The sequence below is a fragment of the Cyrtonyx montezumae genome, unplaced genomic scaffold, assembly GCF_038088225.1.
Source record: "Cyrtonyx montezumae isolate F1298 unplaced genomic scaffold, pur_monq_1.0 scaffold_39, whole genome shotgun sequence".
Taxonomy (NCBI): Eukaryota; Metazoa; Chordata; class Aves; order Galliformes; family Odontophoridae; genus Cyrtonyx; species Cyrtonyx montezumae.
This window is the reverse complement of record NW_027072044.1, coordinates 750,698-771,742: the sequence shown is the minus strand read 5'-3', so window position 1 is coordinate 771,742 and position 21,045 is coordinate 750,698. Positions and strand designations below refer to the sequence as shown.

General features: G+C 60.1%; 1 protein-coding gene across 1 annotated transcript; it reads left to right on the top strand.

Annotated features, from left to right (window-relative positions):
- The first annotated feature begins 3,282 nt into the window (after positions 1 to 3,282).
- On the top strand, positions 3,283 to 20,736 carry CSNK1G2 (casein kinase 1 gamma 2). The gene is made up of 12 exons (XM_065745929.1): positions 3,283 to 3,418; positions 13,840 to 14,291; positions 15,631 to 15,671; positions 15,756 to 15,825; positions 16,512 to 16,660; positions 16,745 to 16,979; positions 17,238 to 17,323; positions 17,437 to 17,521; positions 17,608 to 17,756; positions 18,718 to 18,801; positions 19,736 to 19,842; positions 20,653 to 20,736. The coding sequence occupies exons 2-12, from the start codon at positions 14,105 to 14,107 to the stop codon at positions 20,705 to 20,707; spliced, it is 1,248 nt and encodes a 415-aa protein (XP_065602001.1). The 5' UTR covers positions 3,283 to 3,418; positions 13,840 to 14,104; the 3' UTR covers positions 20,708 to 20,736.
- The last annotated feature ends 309 nt before the right edge of the window (positions 20,737 to 21,045 follow it).

Genomic DNA, 21,045 nt, shown 5'->3' with positions numbered 1-21,045 from the left:
TTCCCTGTGCCCTGCAGTGACCCTTCCCCCCAGCACCCTGCTGGGAACTCTGACTGGGAGGTCAGATTCCCCTCTTTCTGTAGGGAGTGAGCACTGAGCATCTTCAGCTCTGACAGCTGGTCCTGTGCAGGGCCGAGTGTGCCAGGTCTGGAGGTTTGGGTCAGCCCCACGTCCTGCCCAGCTCTAGGGGATGCCATAAGTGCTGTGTGTGAGTCAGCCCACGTTCACACCGAGTGACTGGAAAGCAAACCTGGCTCCTGGGCAGGGACAGGGAGGTTGCCCCAGCTAGGGAACTGATTTGCAAGTGATCTTTTGAAAACTGTCTCGACATGTGCCTTAACTAATGCTGTTAGTTCACGAAAGAGAAAGCTTTGTTCCCCGTTCCCCTCTGCAAATCTCTCCCTTTGCACCATTAACTTTTCCTGTGTCATTCCGTGAGTACTCAGCAAAGTTCTGCTCCGAGTCTGCACGACACCTTTGTTGTTAGGGCCAAAGCAACAGCAAACATCAGTGGGAGGGCAGAGCCTCCTCTGCTGGGTTCGTAGCAGTGCTGACCCCTGCTGCAGCACCCCCCCTTCGCTGCCTCGGGGATGTTCCATGTGTGCAACGTGTTTGTAATTACAAATGCTTGAAGCCTTCAGAGCAGAATACGACCTGGTTGAGTTGCCAAGCTTTCAGGTGCCTTTGTCATGCGTCAAGTGTGATTTTAAGCATTCTTCGTCGCTTGCCTTCGGTGATAAAAGTACCACGAGGAGAAGCATTGCCAAGAGACTCTGTCCTTCTCTTTTTTCCTTTGGGCCTTCTGGGGATCGAGCATTTCCAACCTGCTCAACACAGAGGAGGGGATACTTGAGAGCTTCGAAGCAAACTGGTTGGAGGCAGACACCCAAACTGTGACCGCCCTTAGCAAAGGGACTGCTGAATCACGAGCAAACACTGCCTGAGATTTCTAAAGAGCTTGAGTGAAGCTCCTGGGATGGGAGCTGCCATCTCAAAACACATTTCCCCCCCTCCATCCTCTTCAGTGCCAGAAAGCCCCATTCCAGCAAGTGGACTCAGCGCTGCCCGAACCACAGTGGCTTAATTCCTCGGGCTCCTCTGTATGGTTAATAATGTTTACATGAGCTCTCTTCACACCATTAACCCACACCCAGCTCCCTGTTTTGTTTGGTGTCACGTGTCCACGTGCGATGCTTTGTGTCCCTTGCGGGGCTCTGCTTTCTGTTTGTGTTTTGGCCACAAGACAATAAATGCTCATCCTGCGATGGGAAGGACTGGCTGTGTCAGAGCTGTGTCTGTTCCCAGGGAACCTGGGTTATCTGGTGGAGGGAAATGACAATATCAAGTCCCACTGCTTTCCTCCCCCCCCCACCCCTTAAAAGAACAGCTCATTCATGGACGAAGCTCATTCTCATGCTGGGGACCAGTTGGCTGGCAAGTGTTTTACAGTAATGTTACCATGATCCTCTTTTCCCAGCTTAGGAGAGGTGTGGGTGACAGCAGCAGTGGGGTCAAGCCCTCCTTCCTGGCCCCTCCGGAGCAGTGCAGCCCTTTGTGGGGCCCCTGCTTTGTCTGCTTTGCTGCCTGGAAGGATATCACCATCCCCAGTGCAAACTGACTCAAAGATGAGCTGCATCCCTTCTCTCAGTATGCAGCTGGATCTGTTCCCCCAAATCGCTTCATGCTCCAGCTCTGCTCAAAGAGCTGTTTTCAGCACAGTCACTCGATCTGACATCTGCTGATCTCAATCTCTTCCTCCTCTCAAAGCCCTCAACCCTCCTTCCCCCCTCCCACAGCCATCAGCATCTCTCCTCCGTGACCAGGACGCTGCATCGTCCTCAAATCCACACAAATCTCATGGCAGCAGTTTCTCCCCAAGTGAGTTAAGCAAGCAGATGGACAGATCCCAAACGCTCTCCCCTTTCTCCCTCAGGTCAATGGGAATGCAATGTTTTGGACCCTGTGCCGTTCAGCCAGGCAGCAGCACTGGACAGAAAGGAGCAGGGACGGGTGTAGGTGTTAAACAGCACATAGGGGGCTGCTGGTTGTCCTCACCCTGAACGTCTCTCTGCTCCTAGCTGCATTATAAAAGCCTACAGGGTCCATTGCCTGTCCCTGAGCAGCTCCATGTGCATTGGAGCAGTGCATTTGTGTGGTCTGGTTGGGCCTCTGATTACCTCACGCCTGAGAGGAGGGCAGGGTTTGAGGATGGATGCTGTCCCAACAGAGATTCCCTGACTTTCCTCACAGTGCTGAGCTGGGTCCATCTCAGGAGCTCTGAGCTCTCTGCAGACCGCACCCCCAACGTCCATCAAGTTATGGCACTGGAGATGACACTTAAATGACATCAGAGCGATTCGTTTGCTCTCCTGTTGCTCCGCAGCACGGCTAAGTTCCCAAGCAGAAGCTCTGAACAACACATACGAGCCTCAAAATGAGAACATAATCACCCCCAGTTTTTTTAATGCTACAAGAGGGGTGCAGCATTACAACCACCCACTGTGGTGTTCATACTGAACCTCCAGCAGGGCCTGTCCCCTATAGCATGGCACTTCCCCTATAGCAGGACCTGTCCCCCATAGCACAGCCCTGCCCTATAGCATGGCACTTCTCCTATATCAAGGCCTGTCTCCTATAGCACAGCCCTTCCCCTATAGGTTCATAGGTACATTAGGTTGGAAAGGACCTACAAGATCATCTAGTCCAACCATCCTCCTATCACCACCCCTACCCACTAAACTACTAAATCAAATCCCTTAGCACCTCATCTAAACGCACAGCCCTTCCCCTACAGCAGGACCTGCCCCCTATAGCACAGCCCTTCCCCTACAGCAGGACCTGTCCCCTATAGCACAGCCCTTCCCCTACAGCACAGCCTGGCCCTCACTTGGCATACGTACAACGCAGAGACCGTCCCCTACAGCAGGACCTGACCTCCAGCAGAGGCTGCAGGCAGCGTGAGCCCACCCCAAGTAGCTGTGGGCTGCCCCCATTGCGGGGCCGCACACGGAGCGCTCCCGGTAACAGGGAGTTAAGCGGAAATCCCGCCCGTAGCCGCCAAGCGCGTCGCTGCCGTAAAGCGCGCCGCGTTGCCGTAAAGCCGCCCTCCCGCCGTTCGCCTCCAGCCTCCTATTCTCGACCGCGCTTTACGCCAACGCCGTTGCGCCACCATCCTCCCATCGGCTGCGCTTGCGCCGAGCTCCGCTCCGGAGTTGGTATTCAGGAAGGGCTCTTGCGCCGGTGGCGTGGCGGGGGGCGCATGAGCGAGAGGAGAGCTTACGCCGGTGGCGTAGCGGTGTCGCTGGCTGGAGTGGTGAGGGGAGGCGAGAGGCGGCGTGAGGAGAGCCGGGCCGGGGGCGCCGCCATGGGCAGGCCGCGGGGCAGCGGCTGCGGGGCCCGGCGCTGAGGGCCCGCCGAGGTAACGGCCACCGGGGCCGCCCTGTTGCTGCGGTTCGCCCCGACCGGGTACCGGGCAGCGCTGGGGCGGGGGAGGCCGGGCCGGGCGGTGCCGGCGGCGGGGAGCGGGCCCGGGGGTGGGGGGATGGGATTGGGGGTCCTTCCGTGGGGCCTCTGTGCAGCGCCAGGGCCGCGTCCCCGCCCCGAGGCGACGTGCGGGGCTCCGTGGGGCCGTGTGGGGCTCCGTGGGGCCGGGGTGCTCTCCCCCCGCCCGCCGTGGCGGGGCCTGCGGGACGGGCCCTTTGTATGGGGCTTTGCTTTCTTCGAAGGGGTCGGGAAGCGTTGGTTTGGGGGAAGGGGGCTGTGCTGGTTTTAGTGTTTAAAAGAGCTCTTTTTCTTCAGCCGATGGATGCGAGGAACGGGGGAAATAAGGCGGCCTCCTCCTCCTCCTGCCCCGTGAACTGCGTTCCTGTGGGGAGAGCCCTGCGGATGGGGAGAGCTCTGCGAGCAGCAGCACCCCCCACCCCCACAGTCTGCGGGCGCAGAGAGGAGCAGAGCTCTCAGCCCCAGTGAGGGGGGGAACCCTGCGCTGCCGTGGGGCAGTGCTGTGCAGGGAGGAACGGCCATCGTCTGTGTTGTGTGTGATTGTGAAGCGGGTGAAGTCAGCACCGTCACCCCACGCTGTGTGGGGTGCAGTTGGATGGAGGAAACCCGGAGCCCAGTCCTGTCCTGTGTAACACGGCTGCTGGCGTGGGAACGGGGTGCGCTGGGAAGTTGCCTCGTGAACGGATCCGTCTGTTTTCCTTTTGCACAACAAGTGGTTGGGGATCTGGGGATAAATGCTGAGGAGTGCAGCTGGGCCATCCCAGCCCCGTGCTGCCCCCCCCACCCCGTGCTGCCCCCGCCGAGCTCGGAGCGCCGGCCCTTATATAACAGATGGGAGCGAGCGTTTGGTGTTTGCCAGTGCATCTGAAAGAGAATCGCTGTGAACTGGGGCAGGAGGCCTCCGTGGGGATGGCGGGGTGGGCTGGGTGGCTGGGGCTTGCTGAAGATTTGTTGGGTTTTGCTGTCATTTGGTGCGTTACGGGCAGGGACGTCGTTCAGGGATGCTTTTAGCACTGCTGGGGCTTCTGGGAGGGTTGGAGTGGCACAGTGGTGCTTGAATGTGAGTGTGCTGCCAGGCACGATGTGCACCTGGGGGTGGGGATGGGTCATCCTGCCCTCCCGCAGCCTTGGGGCTGCAGTTCCTGGTTGCCAACCTACAAACCTGTAAAGCCTTAAATCGGTTCTGTGGTCCTCTGCAAATACAGCAGCAGCTGTCTGGGGTGCAGTTGGCAGAGGTTTGCAGAGGAGGACGTTTGTCTGTCGGGCAGTGCTGGATGGAGCTCTGCACGGTGCCCTCGCAGCGTGGCTCCTGTTTGGTTTTCTTGTTGCTGCACTCTTGAGAAGAGTGAGTGGAGGAGAGGAAGTTGGCAGTTGCAGTTCAGCAGGTTTCTGAATTCTGCTCTGGGAGCGCTTCCCTGCGCCGGTGCAGCGCGGGGCTTTGCGTCTCCCCCTGCTTTGTATTCTGCTTCCGAGCTCCTGTGCAGCCCGAGTGTTGTCAAAACTGCTAATACGAGAGTGACTCAGCGGATCAATGGGAACGGCACGAGGCCAGTGCTGGTGGACAATCACTATTTCCCCCCCCCCTCCACCCCCTCTGGGCTGGAAGAAATGATGTCTGAGAGCAACATGCCAGTAAACATGTTTCCTGGGCTCGGGCCTGACGGCGTTCTGTACCCTCCCCTTCCCGCGGTGCTTTCCTGAGCCGCGGCGGTGAGGAGAAGTGCAGTGCTGGGAGCAGCAGTGCTGTGCTGTGGCTGCTCCATCCCCTGTGTGCATGCAGCCTGCACTCCGGCGGCAGCAGAGCTGCTGGCAGCCCCAGCTCTGGCGTGGCCATGAGGCAGAGTACCAGCACGGTTGGTTTTTGGACAGGGGAGCTGCAGTGCTGCGAGCACCCGAAGCCTCGGGAGGACCAAACCCTCCCTGTTGAGGGGAGGAGGGCTGAGCTCGCTACAGACATCCCTTGTGTGCGTGGAGCAGCACCTTGTGTGCCTATAAGTAGTGGGATTCCTAATTTATCTGTTGATTTTTGTTTTAATTAGAAGGGAGGCTTCCTGCTCGCCGTCAGCGTCTCCGGGAGGGCTGCGGCGGTGGGGCAGACGCAGGGCTGAGCAGCGAGGGAGGCAGGAAGGTTACACCGAACCCTGAGGCTCCTGTGGGCTCCCAGGGCTGTGCTGGCTGCCCTCCATCTCCTGGGCATCCCCTGAAATCCCTGCTCTGGCTTGGGTGCTTCCTGTTGCACAGTAACTGTGTTAAAACAGAAGGTATCGCAGTGCATAGCTCTGCTGGAGGAGCTCAGGATCCCTTTGCTGTGCTGCTGGGTGCCCCTTTGGGGTGCACAACCCTTCCACACCTCGTGTTTGGCCTGATGCACTCACAACTGTCTGTTTTCTCCTCAGACCTCTCGCAGACTCTCACAGCACCGTCCACATGTGGGGGGGAAGGTGTGAAGTGTGCTGGGTGAGAGACAGTATATGGGAAACCACAGGGCCTGGTGCTTCTGTGCACTGAGGTGATATAACAGCAGCTCAGGGTGCTCAGTGAGGGACAGCAGTTCCCTGCTCTGTGATTTAGGGAATGCTTCTCCACTCAGGTTAGCAGCAACCTGCAGGCAGAGCTTTGCACGGTGTCTCAGAACACAATGTGGGTCGAGGAGTGCGTGACCCACAGCCACGGGGGTTTGTTGCCAGGGGCAGAGTCCCATAGCCCTTTGTTGTTTGACGTGATGTAACGTTTTTTAATGAAGGAGGCCTGGCTTTTGCTTTCCAAATGGTAAATGAGATGCTTGGCAGGTGATGCCCAGGCTTTGCCTTCCTAACAGGGTTGTTAATTAATGGGGGCCAACGTTGGTCTTGAACTTGGATTTCGTGAAGCTTTCCTTGGCCAGAGCGTGGCTCTGTGCTGCTCTGTTCGTGCAGACCTCGGCACTGCCTGGCGTTCTCCACTAGGAAGTCACTGCTGTTTGCTTTTGGGTCCCTGCTGATGTATGAATGACCACATGAGACCCTTTTTCTTCTCCGTTTTTGACACGGGCTGTTGAAGGTGATGAAGTTGGCCCTCCTTCTGCCTGGTTTCCCCAGCTCTGAGTGGAGAAGGGATGGGGCTTTCCAGCCCCTTCTGTGCTCTCCTGGAATACCCCCACCCCCAGCTGCTTCCCCTTATCCCAGTGGTTTTGCTCGTAGCATCCACGTGTGTTCCCCAGCACAGACACCATGGAGGAGGCTGCTTGGAGCCCGCCTGGGGGGCACCCACCACTCTCCTCAGGTCTGCTCTGACATCTCTGAGTATCGAAGTGCAGGTCTCCAAATAACTGGTGTGTGGCACGGGGGATGTGCTATAGAGGGGTGACAGGAGACACCTGAAGCATGACAACACCTCAAAGGGGACAGTTCCCAAATGCTGACAGCTCCCGGGACAGGGGTGCAGCTCCGGGTGCTTTGCTTTGCTCCTATTTATGCTCAGAGCCAGAAATCAAAGTCCAGAGCAATGCTTCTCCAGCCAGAAATCGTTTAAAGGCGCTTGCTGGTGTTTTAGGGCCAATATTTAACTTGTTCCTGCGCTGAGGAATGCCTGCTGGACTCCAAATATTTGCCTTAAGGAAGAAGTTTGAGAGAAGAACATCCGTGGGGGGGGTGGGGGGTGAGTGGGGGGATAGCAGGAAATGCTTCAGTCTCTGTGCATACAGGTCTGTGAAGGCCCTCATTCCCCCAGGCTGTGACTGTGGGCCCGAGCAGCAGCACGGCAGCACGGAGAGGAAATGTCTGTGCAGCTGGGTGTGTCTGTCCTGCTGCCAGGGGGAGGTTAGGGCGCAGGTTTGGGGCCACTTCCAACCGGGGGGGGGAAGGGGGGGGAAGGTGGGGGGGAGCATCCGGGCAGCCGGGCTGGAGCGTGTCCACTTCCTGATGAAGAGAAACACTCTCTGCTTTTGCTTTCGCTGCGGTCTGGGGCGGCTGTGGGTCGTGTCGTGCCAATGGCAAGCTTTCTGTGCCCTGGACCTGCTCGTGGCTTCTGTCCTCGCTGTGCTCCTCCTCCATTTGTGGCACAAATGGCACTGCCAGGCCCCTGGCATCTCTGGAGGTGGGTTGGTGGGGACGTGCTGTGGGGGGAACCCGCTGCTCTGACTGTGCTCTGCTGCTCAGGGCTGCTCTTCCTCAGCTTCACGCTGAGCCTCTGCTCACTTGTGTGCACTCTTGGTCAGACTCTTTTGATTATTGAATTGAGTTGTGCTTAGATAAAAAACAGCTTGTATTCTGGGGTGGTGGTGAGTGGGATGGGAAAGCAAAGGCATTTGTCAGAGCCCCGTCCAGCACAGGAGTGCCGGGCTCAGGAGGTTGTTGGGGAAGATGAAAGCTGGCTCATTCCCTTGTGTACACACCCAGCACTGTCTGTGGAGGTACCTGAGCTGAGCCCCTGCAGCCCCTCTGTAGCTGTGAAGGGCCCTGGGGGGGTTCACAGTGGGCACCCAGCAGTGCCGTGCTGTTGCTGTAAGGAAGGCTGAGAGGCCTAGGCCCATGGATGGGCTGTGTGATGAACGAGGGAGCTGGAGCAGCAGTGTCCTGCTTGCAGGGTGAGGTGGTAGGAACTAGAAACAAAAGGTTTGCGTTTCACATGGAAGCGTGGACTAGGAAAGGGTGAGCGTGTGTTGGCTGGGCTTTCTGGGACAGATCACAGAAGTGAGAGCCCAGAAATGAGGGAGAAGGGACAGTTTGTACATGCAAGTAGTGTTCCAGATATTAATAGCAGCAGCGTGAAGTGGGTCCTCTCGGGGGTGACTCCTGCACGTTCCTCCGGTGCTACAAATCATCCCTTTGTGTGGGGCCTGGAGGAGCAGGTCTTGAGCAGGTAAGGGAAAGGGAGAAGCAGCGAGGTTGCACCAGAGCTCTGAGAGGCTTTTGGATGAACCCCTTGAGAAGTCTCCACGTGTACCTGGCTCCTAGTGGCATGGGGCCGCTGCTGCCACTCATGGTGCTCCCGCTTCGCTGTTCTCCTGCGGGACTCACGTGGATGGGGAGCACACAGGTGTGTCCAAGAGAGGATGCAAGGAAGGCAGTGTGAAGGACTGAGCTGCTCGGCCTCGTTGTAGAGGGGAGGGAAGAGAAATGCCTGGCAGATTGCTCACTGCTCCTCCGAAGACGCTGCTGACGCTCGTGTGTAAGCCGACGGATATTGCTGTGCCACAGTGCGGCCCACAGTGCCCCAGTTACTTTGCAGGGAGGATTAATGGTGTGGTGCCTCCTTGCTGCTCCCCCCACCCAGCTTGGGGGGGTCGTGTTGGTGGCCCTGGAAGCTGTCCCTGCGTAAGGCAGGGCGGCAGCAAGGCTCGTGCTTCCAAAAGGGAAACGGTGCTGGCATCCCACTGCAGGGAGTTGGATGGCTTGGGGGAGAGATTTCCCTACGAACCCCTCTGGAAGCTTGCCCTTCCACCCTTCTCCTTCCCCTCCCAATTCTTAAGATTTGGCAGCAGTTTGGGAAATGTGTGAGGCTTCAGGCAGCCCAAGGAAGGGAGCGCGGGGAGAAATGGTGCTCGTTGGAATGTGGGACAGCTCAGCTTGGCAGTGCTGAGCCCAGGAATGGAAACAGCATCGTCACCAATGGGAGCAACACCCCCTGTCCCCCCCACCTCTGAGACGCCCTGCTGGGACGGAGCAGTGCTGCTTCACTCAGTGGTGGTGTCCTCAGCTTCTTTGCAACCGGAGGGGAGCTGAAATGAGCTGCATTCTGGTGATGGAAGTGATTGCTCATCCCCTTTCCCCCCACCTCGCACCGCAGAAGGCCACCCCGGATCTGCTGGTGCAGCTGCTTCCTAACCTGGTTCTGTCAAAAGGATATGGGTTAAGGGAAAAAAAAAAAAGATCCTACTATTAAAAGTGTTTGTGCCAACCCGGATCTGCTGACAGCACAGGGTTTGGTAGCGATACGTGTGACGTGAGGCCAGGCAGATCGGTGTGGAGTGACAGTCCCCAGATGGGCCGGGGGAAGCCTGCTGCCACGCATCACACACAGAGCCCAGGCCTGCACCTGCACTCTGCGGGGCTGGACTGCTCTGGATGCACTTCCCTGTGTTCACACACAGCACCCCCAGCTTCCCCTCCCTGCTGCAGGGCTCAGAGTGCTCCCAATCCTCGGGGATGAGCCAGCAGTTCCCTGGGTACCTGCTCTGTGCCCGCTGCCCTGTGGTGCGGAGCCCAGCCCCAGCTCTGTGCTGCCCTCCCTGGAGGGATCAGTGCCTTCAGCCTCAGTGCAGAGCCCTGGGGTTCCTGTGCTGTCTGTGGGGTGTGGGCACAGCCTGCCCTCCCTCTCCAGGTCCCAGGGCTGCTCTCCTGCAGCGGTCTGCATGACGTTGGGCAGTTGTGCCTCAGTTCCCTCTTCTGTAGCAACGCTGCCTCAGTGAAATGCCATGAGCTGCAGGGATTGTAAGAGCTGAAGGGCATTTCCCCTTTGCATCAGCTGTCTGGGAAGCCCCTGGAGCTTGCAGTTGGGAGCAGCAGGAAGATGCGCAGCCATTGCTGCTGCTTGGGCTCCTGCCCAGCATGCTGGGAGGGAGGAAATCTCCTCCAGATGGACAGGAGGCTCTGAGGCTGTCCCCTAGCTCAGGCCTGGGAGAGTGAAGGAAGAGATGGAGCTGCGTGCATCCAGGAATTCCCTTCCTTATAGGAAAAGAGTTGGGAAATGTTTCTGTCCCTTTGGAGACCAGATGTGGAGCCCCTTGTGCTCGCTGAAGGTGATCCCTCTGTGCTGTAAGGAAGCATGTGTGGGACTCGAGGCTGTGGGGTCTCTGGGGTGTGTGGGGTTGGGGTTGTTGCTATCACATCTTTGTTTTCCATCCTCAGCCTCCTGTGATTGCATAAACGGGAGCAAATTGAAGGGTGATGGTGTGAAGTTTGGAGAGGCAGCCTTGCTGGGCAGCAGGACGTGCTCCCATCTCTGCTTTGGTGTCCTTCACACGTCGGGGCCTTCAGGAGTCTCACCCACCTGAACAAAGCCCTCACCCTGATGTTGAGATGTGTGCATGTGTGTAGAGCTGTGTGTTTGGAGGGGGAAGGGGGAAAACCCAACCTTTCAGAACAGAGAGCCGTGAGAAGCAGCCCTGATGCCAGGCTGGGAAGTCATTTGCCAAAGCATCAGGGCACTCATTTGCCAAAGCATCCGCTCTCCTGCTCCAGTCAGGTGCACTAATGGCACCCACAGCTGAGCCCTTGGGTGCCCTGGAGCTTGTTGCTGGGCAGCTCTGCGGCCTCTGCTGGGCGTCAGTCTGGGCTGTGGCTTTGGAGCAGAAGTGCAGCACTTCTGTGGCTTGCAGAGGAGGAGGGGAGAAAGCCTTCCTCTCTTTGGGCTGCCTGGGAAACCAGTGGCAGCTCTTCATTTGCATCCGTTCCTGTGCGTGCTAAGATCCGCCACAGAAAGAAAGGTGAGCAGTGCTTCGTGCTGCTTTTACAAGTGTTAGCTTTTGAGGACACGGGAGTAGAGTATTCAGGGACAGGGCTGGGGAAGCAGAGTGCTGGAGGAGGCGGACTTCACCTTATTGTGGGCTGCAGTGGCACTGGGGAGGCATTCTGACCCCAGATGTGAGCTGTAAAATGGAAGCAGCTGTTCCAAGCTGCCCATGAGGATCACCCATAGGGGCAGAAACCTTGTCACTGCTGCCTGGGGTGTCCATGGGACTTGGTTTGGGATGCAGGTACTCTCAGGAGCTCATTCTGCATGGAGTTACCAGGCCTGAAAGCAAACCTCGGGCACCAGGGGGAATGAACTGCAGTGCTGGGGAAGCTCAGGCTGGATCTGGCTGGGATGTGTGCTGCTCTCACGGGACTGGTGAGCAGGTTTTTGCTGGCCAGCTGCTATGGGTTCCTGGAAGGCAGCTGGTTCCTTTGCAGCTGTGCCTCCCAGCAGCAGCGTGGACTTTGTTGGTACCTGGTGTCGAAGCAGAGCTCGTTGTTGTGAGTGCTTTGTTGGGTTTCAGCAGAAAACCCCCTGACAGAGCTGTACAAGGGTGTGCAGGTCTTGAGGCTGAGACCTCAAGTCACTGTTGGGGATAGGAAGGGCCCCACTGAACCCCACTCTCGTGCAGAGCAGGAGCCCAAAGCACCTTGTCCAGGCTGCCCCCAGTGCCCCTGGGAAGAGCTGAGGTGCATTCATCATTCAGTTTCCCAGCTTGGAGCAGAACCTCCGCTGCTGCTCGTCTTGGAGAGGAGATGCAAAGAGCAGTGAGCAGGTGGGAGCTGCTGCTGGCATCCTGCAGCATGGCTGGCTGGGGAAGGGGGCTGGTTCCCAGCTCCCTCCTGCCCCAGGATCTGCTCCTCCTGACCCCACACTGGTTTGGTTCCCAGCTCCCTCCTGCCCCAGGATCTGCTCCTCCCGACCCCACTCTGCTTGGACCCATCGCAGTGGCTGTGCTGCAGAAGGCCGTGGAGCACACGTGGCTCAGGAACCAGAGCTGCTGGGCCTGAGCTGGGCACAATCACTTCTCACACGGGTAAATCCGGGCACAGAGTGCTTCTCAAGGGCTGCATGCAGCCAACCACAGAGCTGTTTCCATTCTGGTCTCTGTGATGGAGCTGCAGTGTTTTCTTTCTGGTAGGTTTTATGAGTCTGTAGTCGGAAGTCTGAGTTTGTGGCTGCTGAGCCCAAGCTCTGAGCGCTCTCTCGGGCGCTCGGTTCTCAGATGGGCTGTGCTGTGTTTCATCTTTTCAGTCCCGTTTTCAGACCTTGTCTTATTTTAGCATCTGTATGCTTAGTGCTATTATTATAGCTCTGTCAGGAGGAAATGTTCTCTGCTGAAACTCTGCTTCCCCCGTCGGGTCGGAGAGAAAGAAGGGAGCCTTCATCTTTGGAGATGTATAGCAATCCACGAAAGAGCTGTGGAGATGGTTGAAGCCGGGAGAAAACAGCTTGGAGAGATGGGAAGTGGTGGGCTGACGGCAGCTCGGCCGCTGCCTGCTCCCTTCCCTGGGGACACGGGGACACTCCTGACGTGGGGAGAAACGTTGCGGACGTGAGAGCTGGAAGGGGCAGGAAGGAAAGCCCATCATTTGCAGGAAGAAAAACCCATCGTTTTCACAGCACCCTTCGGCTCGGGGTGGGGGTAAAGACAAGAAATGCTTTCTTCATCTGGCATGGTTTGGGTTGGAGGGGACCTTGGAGACTGCCCCTGTCCCACCGAGGGCATCGGGGACATCTCTGGTGAAAGTGGATCCTGCAGGACAGAACCAGGACACGTTTTCTCCATGCCATGAGCTTTCCCCTTCTGATGGGGGGAGCAGTGTGTGCAGCACACGTCAGCCCACACCAGCCCCAGTCTGAGCCCCTGGTGCTGACACAGAGGGAAGCACGGGGGGGGGGTCAGCCACACTGTGCAGGCACTCTCAGCCCGGTGTCCCGGTCCTGCTTTGCTCTGCCCAGCTCAGCTGGGTTATTCTTCCACCATGTGAGCACAGGGGAGGCGGTGCCGTGCATCCATCCTGCAGGCAGAGGTGGGGACGGGTCGCTCTGTGCCAGTGGGCAGCAGCAGGATGCGGCCTGCCCCGCACGGTGACCTCGGGCTGCGGGTCCTCCCCCTCTGTTCCCTTCTTTTGTTTGGTTCTCATGACCTCTCAAGGCGGTACCGGCGTCTGAGTGTAGAGAACAGAGTGGCCCAGATGGCATCGCACGGCCCACGGAGGGGTTGGTGCCGCGGCAGTGAGAAGTTTTACGGGCTTTGGCTGAGCGTCAGGGCCTGCAGTGTGCTCATTTCCTGCAGGCTGAGCGCTGGGGGGCTGGGATTGCTTGGTTAACCCGCCGTAGCAGGGCCCAGGGCTGGCTGCGGTGCAGCGGGAGCTGGAGAGGAGCAGAGGGGTGGTGAGCAGGGCTGTGTGCTGTCCCTGTGCTCAGGGAGGTGCCTGGAGGAAGCCTGGTCCTAATCTGCAGGGATCCTCCCAGCCCTGCTCCTCCAGGGCCTACGTCCTCACTGTGCTTTGTAGGAAGCTGCGCAGCCACAGTGCTTCGCCCCACAGCAGCACTGTGCTGGGTGTCCTGCTCCATAGGGCTCAGCCCTGTGCCCCACAGCAGCACTGTGCTGGGTGCCCTGCTCCATAGGGCTCAGCCCTGTGCCCCACAGCAGCACTGTGCTGCGTGCCCTGCTCCGTGGGGCTCAGCCCAATCTTCCAGCTGCCTTTCATGGGGGCATATTCCTCCCCAGTGACTTCAGGCTCTGCTCACCGCCCGTTCCACCTCACACCATGACCAGACATCCCTTCAAGGCCGCGATTTTGGCTCTGCTCCCCCCACAGCGGTGCCATCCTCCGCCATCACCGTGGGGCAGTGGGAGCTGCGCTCATTTCCCTTTCTCCCCCATCCATCCCGCAGCTCGCCGGGCGCTGGGAGGACCCTCTGTGCAGGATGTTCTCTCCACCAAAGATCTCCTCGTGACCGGCGACGATGACAATCCCGGCGGCACCTCGGGAAGCACCGACGTCTCAGTAGCCCGGCCCGTGTCCGCTCCCCTCCTCCCGGGATGCTGCACTGAGCGAGGGCAGCCCCGCTTCTTTTCTCCTCCCCCCTCAACTTTCAGCAGCTCTGGGATTTGTATGGCAGCAGCGTAACCGTGGAGAGGCCGGGGTATCACAAACTTATGGATTTTGATAAGAGAGGAGGGAAAGGGGAGCTGGAGGAAGGTAAAAGGATGTCCAAGACGGGTGGAGGAAGGAGCAGCCATGGAAGCAGGAGCACCGGAACCAACTCGGGGGTCTTAATGGTGGGTCCCAACTTCCGCGTGGGCAAGAAGATCGGATGTGGCAATTTCGGGGAGCTCCGCCTAGGTGAGAAGGACCTCCTTTTTTCCACCCGTGGCTGTGCTGTGGGTGCTGCTGTGCCCTCCTGGGGTGGGTTGGGGGGGGTGTGATCCTCAGCCCTTCGTGCTGCTCTGTCCCTCTCCCCCTGTCCCATCGGGTTCATCGTGGGGAGCATGGTTTTCTCCCAAGGACCCCGTGTGCCCCATGAGGTTTTTCACCTCTGTGATGGGCACTGAGGGCACCTTGGGGCAGCCAGCTTGTGCACACGGGGGTTTTGGTGACGTTGTGGTGATGGATTACCTCTTCCCCCCACCCCCCCACCCCTCCAGTGCTTTGGTTTCCAGCATGAGCGGAAGCACGGCAGCTTTCTTGTTCCCAATTTCCATCGTGTAACTTTTGTTTTTGGAGTTAAAAATGGCACTTCGGAGGGGGGCAGGGAGCCAGCAGCAGGTCGTGGCTGCAGCCAACAAACCCTGAGCTCACCTTTCTTTATTCCCTCGGATGGTATTAAAAAGCAGTGCTGTGCTCGGAGGGACCAGCACTGAGAGCTCACGGTGCCTGAGCTGCCCTCACCGTGCTCCAGGCAGTGCTGCAGGTCCTGCTGGGTGCTCCCAGTGCATCCCAGCTCCAGGTCCTGCTGGGTGCTCCAGGTCCTGCTGGGTGCTCCCAGTGCATCCCAGCTCCAGGTCCTGCTGGGTGCTCCCAGTGCATCCCAGCTCCAGGTCCTGCTGGGTGCTCCCAGTGCATCCCAGCTCCAGGTCCTGCTGGGTGCTCCCAGTGCATCCCAGCTCCAGGTCCTGCTGGGTGCTCCCAGTACAGCCCAGCTCCAGGTCCTGCTGGGTGCTCTGGGTCCTGCTGGGTGCTCCAGGTCCTGCTGGGTGCTCCCAGTGCATCCCAGCTCCAGGTCCTGCTGGGTGCTCCCAGTGCATCCCAGCTCCAGGTCCTGCTGGGTGCTCCCAGTGCATCCCAGCTCCAGGTCCTGCTGGGTGCTCCCAGTACAGCCCAGCTCCAGGTCCTGCTGGGTGCTCCAGGTCCTGCTGGGTGCTCCCAGTACAGCCCAGCTCCAGGTCCTGCTGGGTGCTCCGGGTCCTGCTGGGTGCTCCAGGTCCTGCTGGGTGCTCCCAGTACAGCCCAGCTCCAGGTCCTGCTGGGTGCTCCCAGTGCATCCCAGCTCCAGGTCCTGCTGGGTGCTCCGGGTCCTGCTGGGTGCTCCCAGTGCATCCCAGCTCCAGGTCCTGCTGGGTGCTCCAGGTCCTGCTGGGTGCTCCCAGTGCATCCCAGCTCCTTTAGGAGCTGTGGGTTGAGGGGGGGGGTAGGGGATGTTCCTCGCTCAGCACCATTGCTTTCTGTTGGTGTTTCCCCACAGGGAAGAACCTGTACACCAACGAGTACGTAGCGATCAAACTGGTGAGTCCACCTGTGGGCTGGGGTGGTGTGGGGCAGTGTGGGGTGACGTTAGGGCAGCACTGAGCCCCTCCCCCCTCCCCCCAGGAGCCCATCAAGTCCCGGGCCCCACAGCTGCACCTGGAGTACCGCTTCTACAAGCAGCTCGGCAATGCAGGTACGGCCCTGGGCTCTCCCGGGACCACCATTCGGTCACTGTGTGCCTCCTTCCCTCCGTCCCTCCCTCCTTCTATCCCTCCATCCTTCCTCTGTCCCTCCATCTGTCCATCCTTCTGTCATTGTGTCCCTCCATCCCTCCCCCATCCCTCTGTCCCTTCTTCCATCCATCCCTCCATCCTTTCTGTCTCTCCCTCCCTCCTTCCATCCCTCCATCCTCCACTGTCACTCTGTCCCTCCATCCTTCCATCCCTCTCCTTCCTTCCATCCCTCTCCTTCCTTCCTTCCATCCCTCTCCTTCCTTCCTTCCATCCCTCTCCTTCCTTCCTTCCATCCCTCTCCTTCCTTCCTTCCATCCCTCTCCTTCCTTCCTTCCATCCCTCCTCCCTCCTTCTCTCTATCCTTCCATGCTCATATCCCTCCCTCCCTCCCTTCCTCCCTCCCTCCTTCCCTACGTACATCCCTCCCTCCCTCCTTGCATCCCTCCCATCCTTCCCCTCCCTCCCTTCATCCCTCCCTCCCTCCTTCCATGCTCACATCCCTCTGGCCCTCCTTCCCTCTTCCCCTCTGTCCCTCTGTCCCTCCTTCCTTCTCTCCCTCCATCCTTCCGTCCCTCCATCCCTCCCTCCTTGCATCCCTCCATCCCTCCTCCCCCTCTGACCCCCATCACCCTCTCCTGTCCCGCAGAAGGAATTCCTCAGGTTTACTACTTCGGCCCCTGCGGGAAATACAACGCCATGGTGCTGGAGCTGCTGGGCCCCAGCCTGGAAGATCTCTTCGATCTGTGCGACCGCACCTTCACGCTCAAAACCGTCCTGATGATCGCGATCCAGCTGGTGAGGGGGGGAGGGGGGGAGGGCGGCGCGGTGCCCGCGGTGGGGCTGCCCCCGCAGGGGTACGGTGACACCCCCTGCCCCCAGATCACGCGGATGGAGTACGTCCACACCAAAAGCCTCATCTACAGAGACGTCAAACCGGAGAACTTCCTGGTGGGGCGGCCGGGCAGCAAGCGGCAGCACACCATCCACATCATCGACTTCGGCCTGGCCAAAGAGTACATCGACCCCGAGACCAAAAAACACATCCCCTACCGAGAGCACAAGAGCCTGACGGGGACAGCACGCTACATGAGCATCAACACCCACCTCGGGAAAGGTGTGCTGGGTGGGGCGTGTAGGGAGGGGGCTGTGGGGTGGATGGGGGCTGTGGGGTGGATGGGGGCTGTGGGGTGGATGGGGGCTGTGGGGCAGGGTGGGGGTTGGGAGGCAGAGCAGTGGCCTTGGGGTGAGGGGGGCTGTGGGGCAGGGCAGACGCGGGGACACACTGCCTGACTGCACTGTGGGGCGGGGAATCTGTGGGGCTGGAGGGGGGTTATGGGGGTAATCGCTCACAGCTGCTGCTGTCCCCGCTCAGAACAAAGCCGCAGGGACGACCTGGAAGCGTTAGGACACATGTTCATGTACTTCCTCCGCGGGAGCCTTCCCTGGCAAGGCCTGAAGGTATGGGGATGGGGCCGGGCTGGGGGCTGCACCCCCGTCGGTGCCCACCCCCCAACCGTGGCACATCCCAGCTGCCCCCCCCCCCACCCCGTGACCCCGCTCTGCCCTTCCAGGCGGACACCCTCAAGGAGAGGTATCAGAAGATCGGCGACACGAAGCGCGCGACGCCGGTGGAGGTGCTCTGTGAGAACTTCCCAGGTGAGGGCACCCCCACCCCAACCCCCCCACCCCAATCCCAACCCCTCCCCGGGCCCAAACCGAGCCCCCCGTCCCCGTCCCCACAGAGGAGATGGCCACGTACCTGCGCTACGTGCGGCGCTTGGACTTCTTCGAGAAGCCGGACTACGATTACCTGCGCAAACTCTTCACGGATCTGTTCGAGAGGAACGGTTACGTGTTCGACTACGAATACGATTGGGCAGGGAAACCTCTGGTGAGTGGGGGAGGGGAGAAATGGGGGCTGGGGGGGGGAAGGGGGCTCCGAACCGAACTGGGCCGCTGTGATGGAGCCCTCGGACACGTGGGGCTCCCGGAGATGTCACTTTGTGCCGTGACAGTGACCCAGCGTGGGTTGGGGGTCAGGGTTTGGGGTGGGGTTTAGGGGCTGGGGTTGGGGTTGGGGGTGGGATTGAGGGTTGTGGTTGAGGGTTGGGGTTTGAGGAAGGGGTTTAGGGGCTGGGGTTGGGGTCAGGGAGGGGTTATGGGGCTGAGGGTTGGGGGTGGGATTGGGGGTTGTGGTTGAGGGTCAGGGTTTGGGATGGGGTTTAGGGGTTGGGGTTGGGGGTGGGTTAGGGTTAGGGGTTGTGGGTTGGGATGGGGTTTAGGGGCCGGGGTTGGGATTGGGGGTGGGATTGAGGGTTGGGGTTTGGGAAGAGGTTTAGGGGCTGGAGTTGGGGTTTTAGGGCTGAGGGTTGGGGCTTTGGGGATGGGATTGGGGGCTGTGGTTGAGGGTTGGGGTTTGGGAAGGGGTTTAGGGGCTGGAGTTGGGGTTTTAGGGCTGAGGGTTGGGGTTTTGGGGATGGGATTGGGGGTTGTGGTTGAGGGTTGGGGTTTGGGAAGGGGTTTAGGGGCTGGGGTTGGGGGTGGGCTAGGGTTAGGGGTTGTGGTTGGGGGTTGGGATGGGGTTTAGGGGCCGGGGTTGGGATTGGGGGTGGGATTGGGGGTTGATGTGGGGTTTAGAGGCTGAGGGTTTGGGTTTGGGTTGGAGTTGGGGTGGGATTTAGGGGCTTGGGTTGTGGTTGGGGGTTGGGGATGGGATTTAGGGGCTGAGGGCTGGGGTTGGGGTCGGAGTTGAGGTCAGGGTTGGGGTGGGATTGGGGGCTCAGGGTTGGGGTTGGGGTGGGTGGCAGAGGGCCGTGGTGTCGTGGCTGACGCCGTGCTCACGGTGTCCGCAGCCCACCCCCATCGGCACGATGCACAGCGAGGTGCAGGTGCAGCCCCCGAGCAGAGACAAAGCACAGCCCCACACCAAACACCAGGTGAGGGGGGGCCGCGTCCCGGTGGGCTCTGAGCGCTGCGTGTCCGGCGCTCCCGGCCGGGGCTGTCGCGGTGTGCGGTGGCTGTGGCCCTGCAGGGGATGCCGGGGGGGGCCGTGCAGGACGGGAGCGCTCCTCGCTGCCGCCCCAGGGCCGAGGCCGTGGGCACCGCCCACCCTGGGACGCTGTCCCACCGGGCAGCGCGGCTCCCCCCCGCGGTTGGCTGCGGGTGGGATGGGGCAGAGTCACCGCGCGGCTGCGGCCCTCCCCCCCCCGCGTCGATCCCACCCCTCCGTCCACGACTTTTGCTTTTGCACCTCTTTAATTTTCTCGACCCCTTCCTGCTGCTCTTCTCACCCTCTCCCCATCATCACCCCCCCCCTTTCCCCCCCCCACTCTTCCTCCCATTCTTTTCCTCTTTTTTTTTTTTTTTTTCCTGTTCTTTCGTTTCTTTTCCATCCTCTACCTCCCTCCTGCCGGGAGCAGCAGCCCGAGGGGACGGAGCAGTGTGATGCTCACCCCACCGAGGAGCCCGGGGGAGCTCTCCCGGCAGCCGCCAGGCTCGGGGGGTCCGCGCAGGTACACACAACCGCACACTGAGGGCAGTGGGGGGGATCGTGCTGCCGGGACCCGGCTCTGCTGTGCCCCACAGGACGGGCACTGCTCTGCCATCACTGCAGGCAGCCCTCAGCTCGGGGTGGGGGCACTGTGCTGGGGACCCCCCCCCCCACCCCCCACCCCTGAGTCGTCCCCGGCTGCGTCGCTCCCTCTGTGCTTTGTTCTGTCGCTGCTGCTCGCTCCCTGGGTCGGCTGCTGCCCCACGGATGGGACAGTGTGGGGTGGAGACGCAGGAGCAGCGATCCGTCGTCCCACAGAGGGGAGATGGGACCGCCGTGCTGTGGGGTGAGGCCCCACGCTGACCTGTGCTTCCCCACAGGTGATGAGCTCCACCAACGGAGAGCTGAACACGGACGACCCCACGGCGGGGCACTCCAACGCGCCCATCACGGCCCCCACTGAGGTGGAGGTGACCGACGATACAAAGTAAGGACCCCCCCGGCCCCGTGCTGCCCCACGGAGCGTCACACGGGGACGGCGTGGGCAGTGCCACAGGGCGGCCCATCCCCCAGTGCTGAGTGTGGGGCAGCTCCGTGTGGGGCACTCAGGGATCTCTGTGTGCCCCGAGCCCCACGGGGCCGCTGTCCACTCAGCCACTGATGGGCCCTCCTTCTCTGTCCCTCCTTCTGCTGCTGTGTCCCTTCCTCTCTGCCCTTCCATCCTTCCATTGTTGTCCCCCCATCTCTTTCTTCTCACATCCTTCCCCCGTCCCTCCATCTGTCCATCCTTCTGTTGTTGTGTCCCTCCATCCCTTCTCCCTCCATCTGTCCGTCCTTCCATCGCTCTGTCCCTCCCTCCTTCCATCTCTCCACTGTTCCTCCATCCCTCTGTCCTCTCTCCATCTCTATCCCTTCGTGCACACATCCCTGTCCTCCTGTCGTTGTGTCCCTCCTTCCTTCTGTCCTCCCACCCCTCCATCTCTTTATCCCTCCGTGCTCACATCCCTCTGTCCCTCCTTCCCTCATCCCCTCCGTCCTGTCCCTCCGTCCCTCCATCTGTCCATCCTTCTGTTGTTGTGTCCCTCCATCCCTCTGTCCCTTCTTCCTTCCATCCCTCCATCCTTCTCTCTCCCTCCATCCTCCGCTGTCCCTCCATGCTTACGTCCATCTGTCCTCCATCTCCCCATCCTTCTCTCCCTCCATCTCTTTATCCCTCCGTGCTCACATCCCTCCCTCCCCCTCCTCCTCTTCCTCCCTCCCTCCCCCTCCTCCTCTTCCTCCATCCCTCCATCCTCAGGTGCTGCTGTTTCTTCAAGAGGCGGAAGAGGAAAAGCACCAAACGCCATAAGTGAGCGCGGGCGGAGCAGCGCTGGGTCCCCCCCCGTCCCACGGCCGCGTCGGACGGCGACGGCGGCGCCGCGGGGTGGGAGCGGAGCGGAGCGGGACCTCCCCCGCCCCGCCCCGCCCCGGCCCGGCCGAAAAGAGAGAAAAAAAGAGGTATAAAAGAAAACAAAAGAGAGAAATCCCCGACGGGAGCGGCGCGCGGGGCCGCGCATTGCGCCCATCGCCTCCGCCGCCACTCGGGATCATCGTGGGCGGTCCCCGCGCTGCGCTGCGCTGCGGAGCGAACCCTGGGGGCATTTGTTCTGTCGCTTCTTTGTCCTTTAAGTTAATTTAAAGTGAAGTCTCA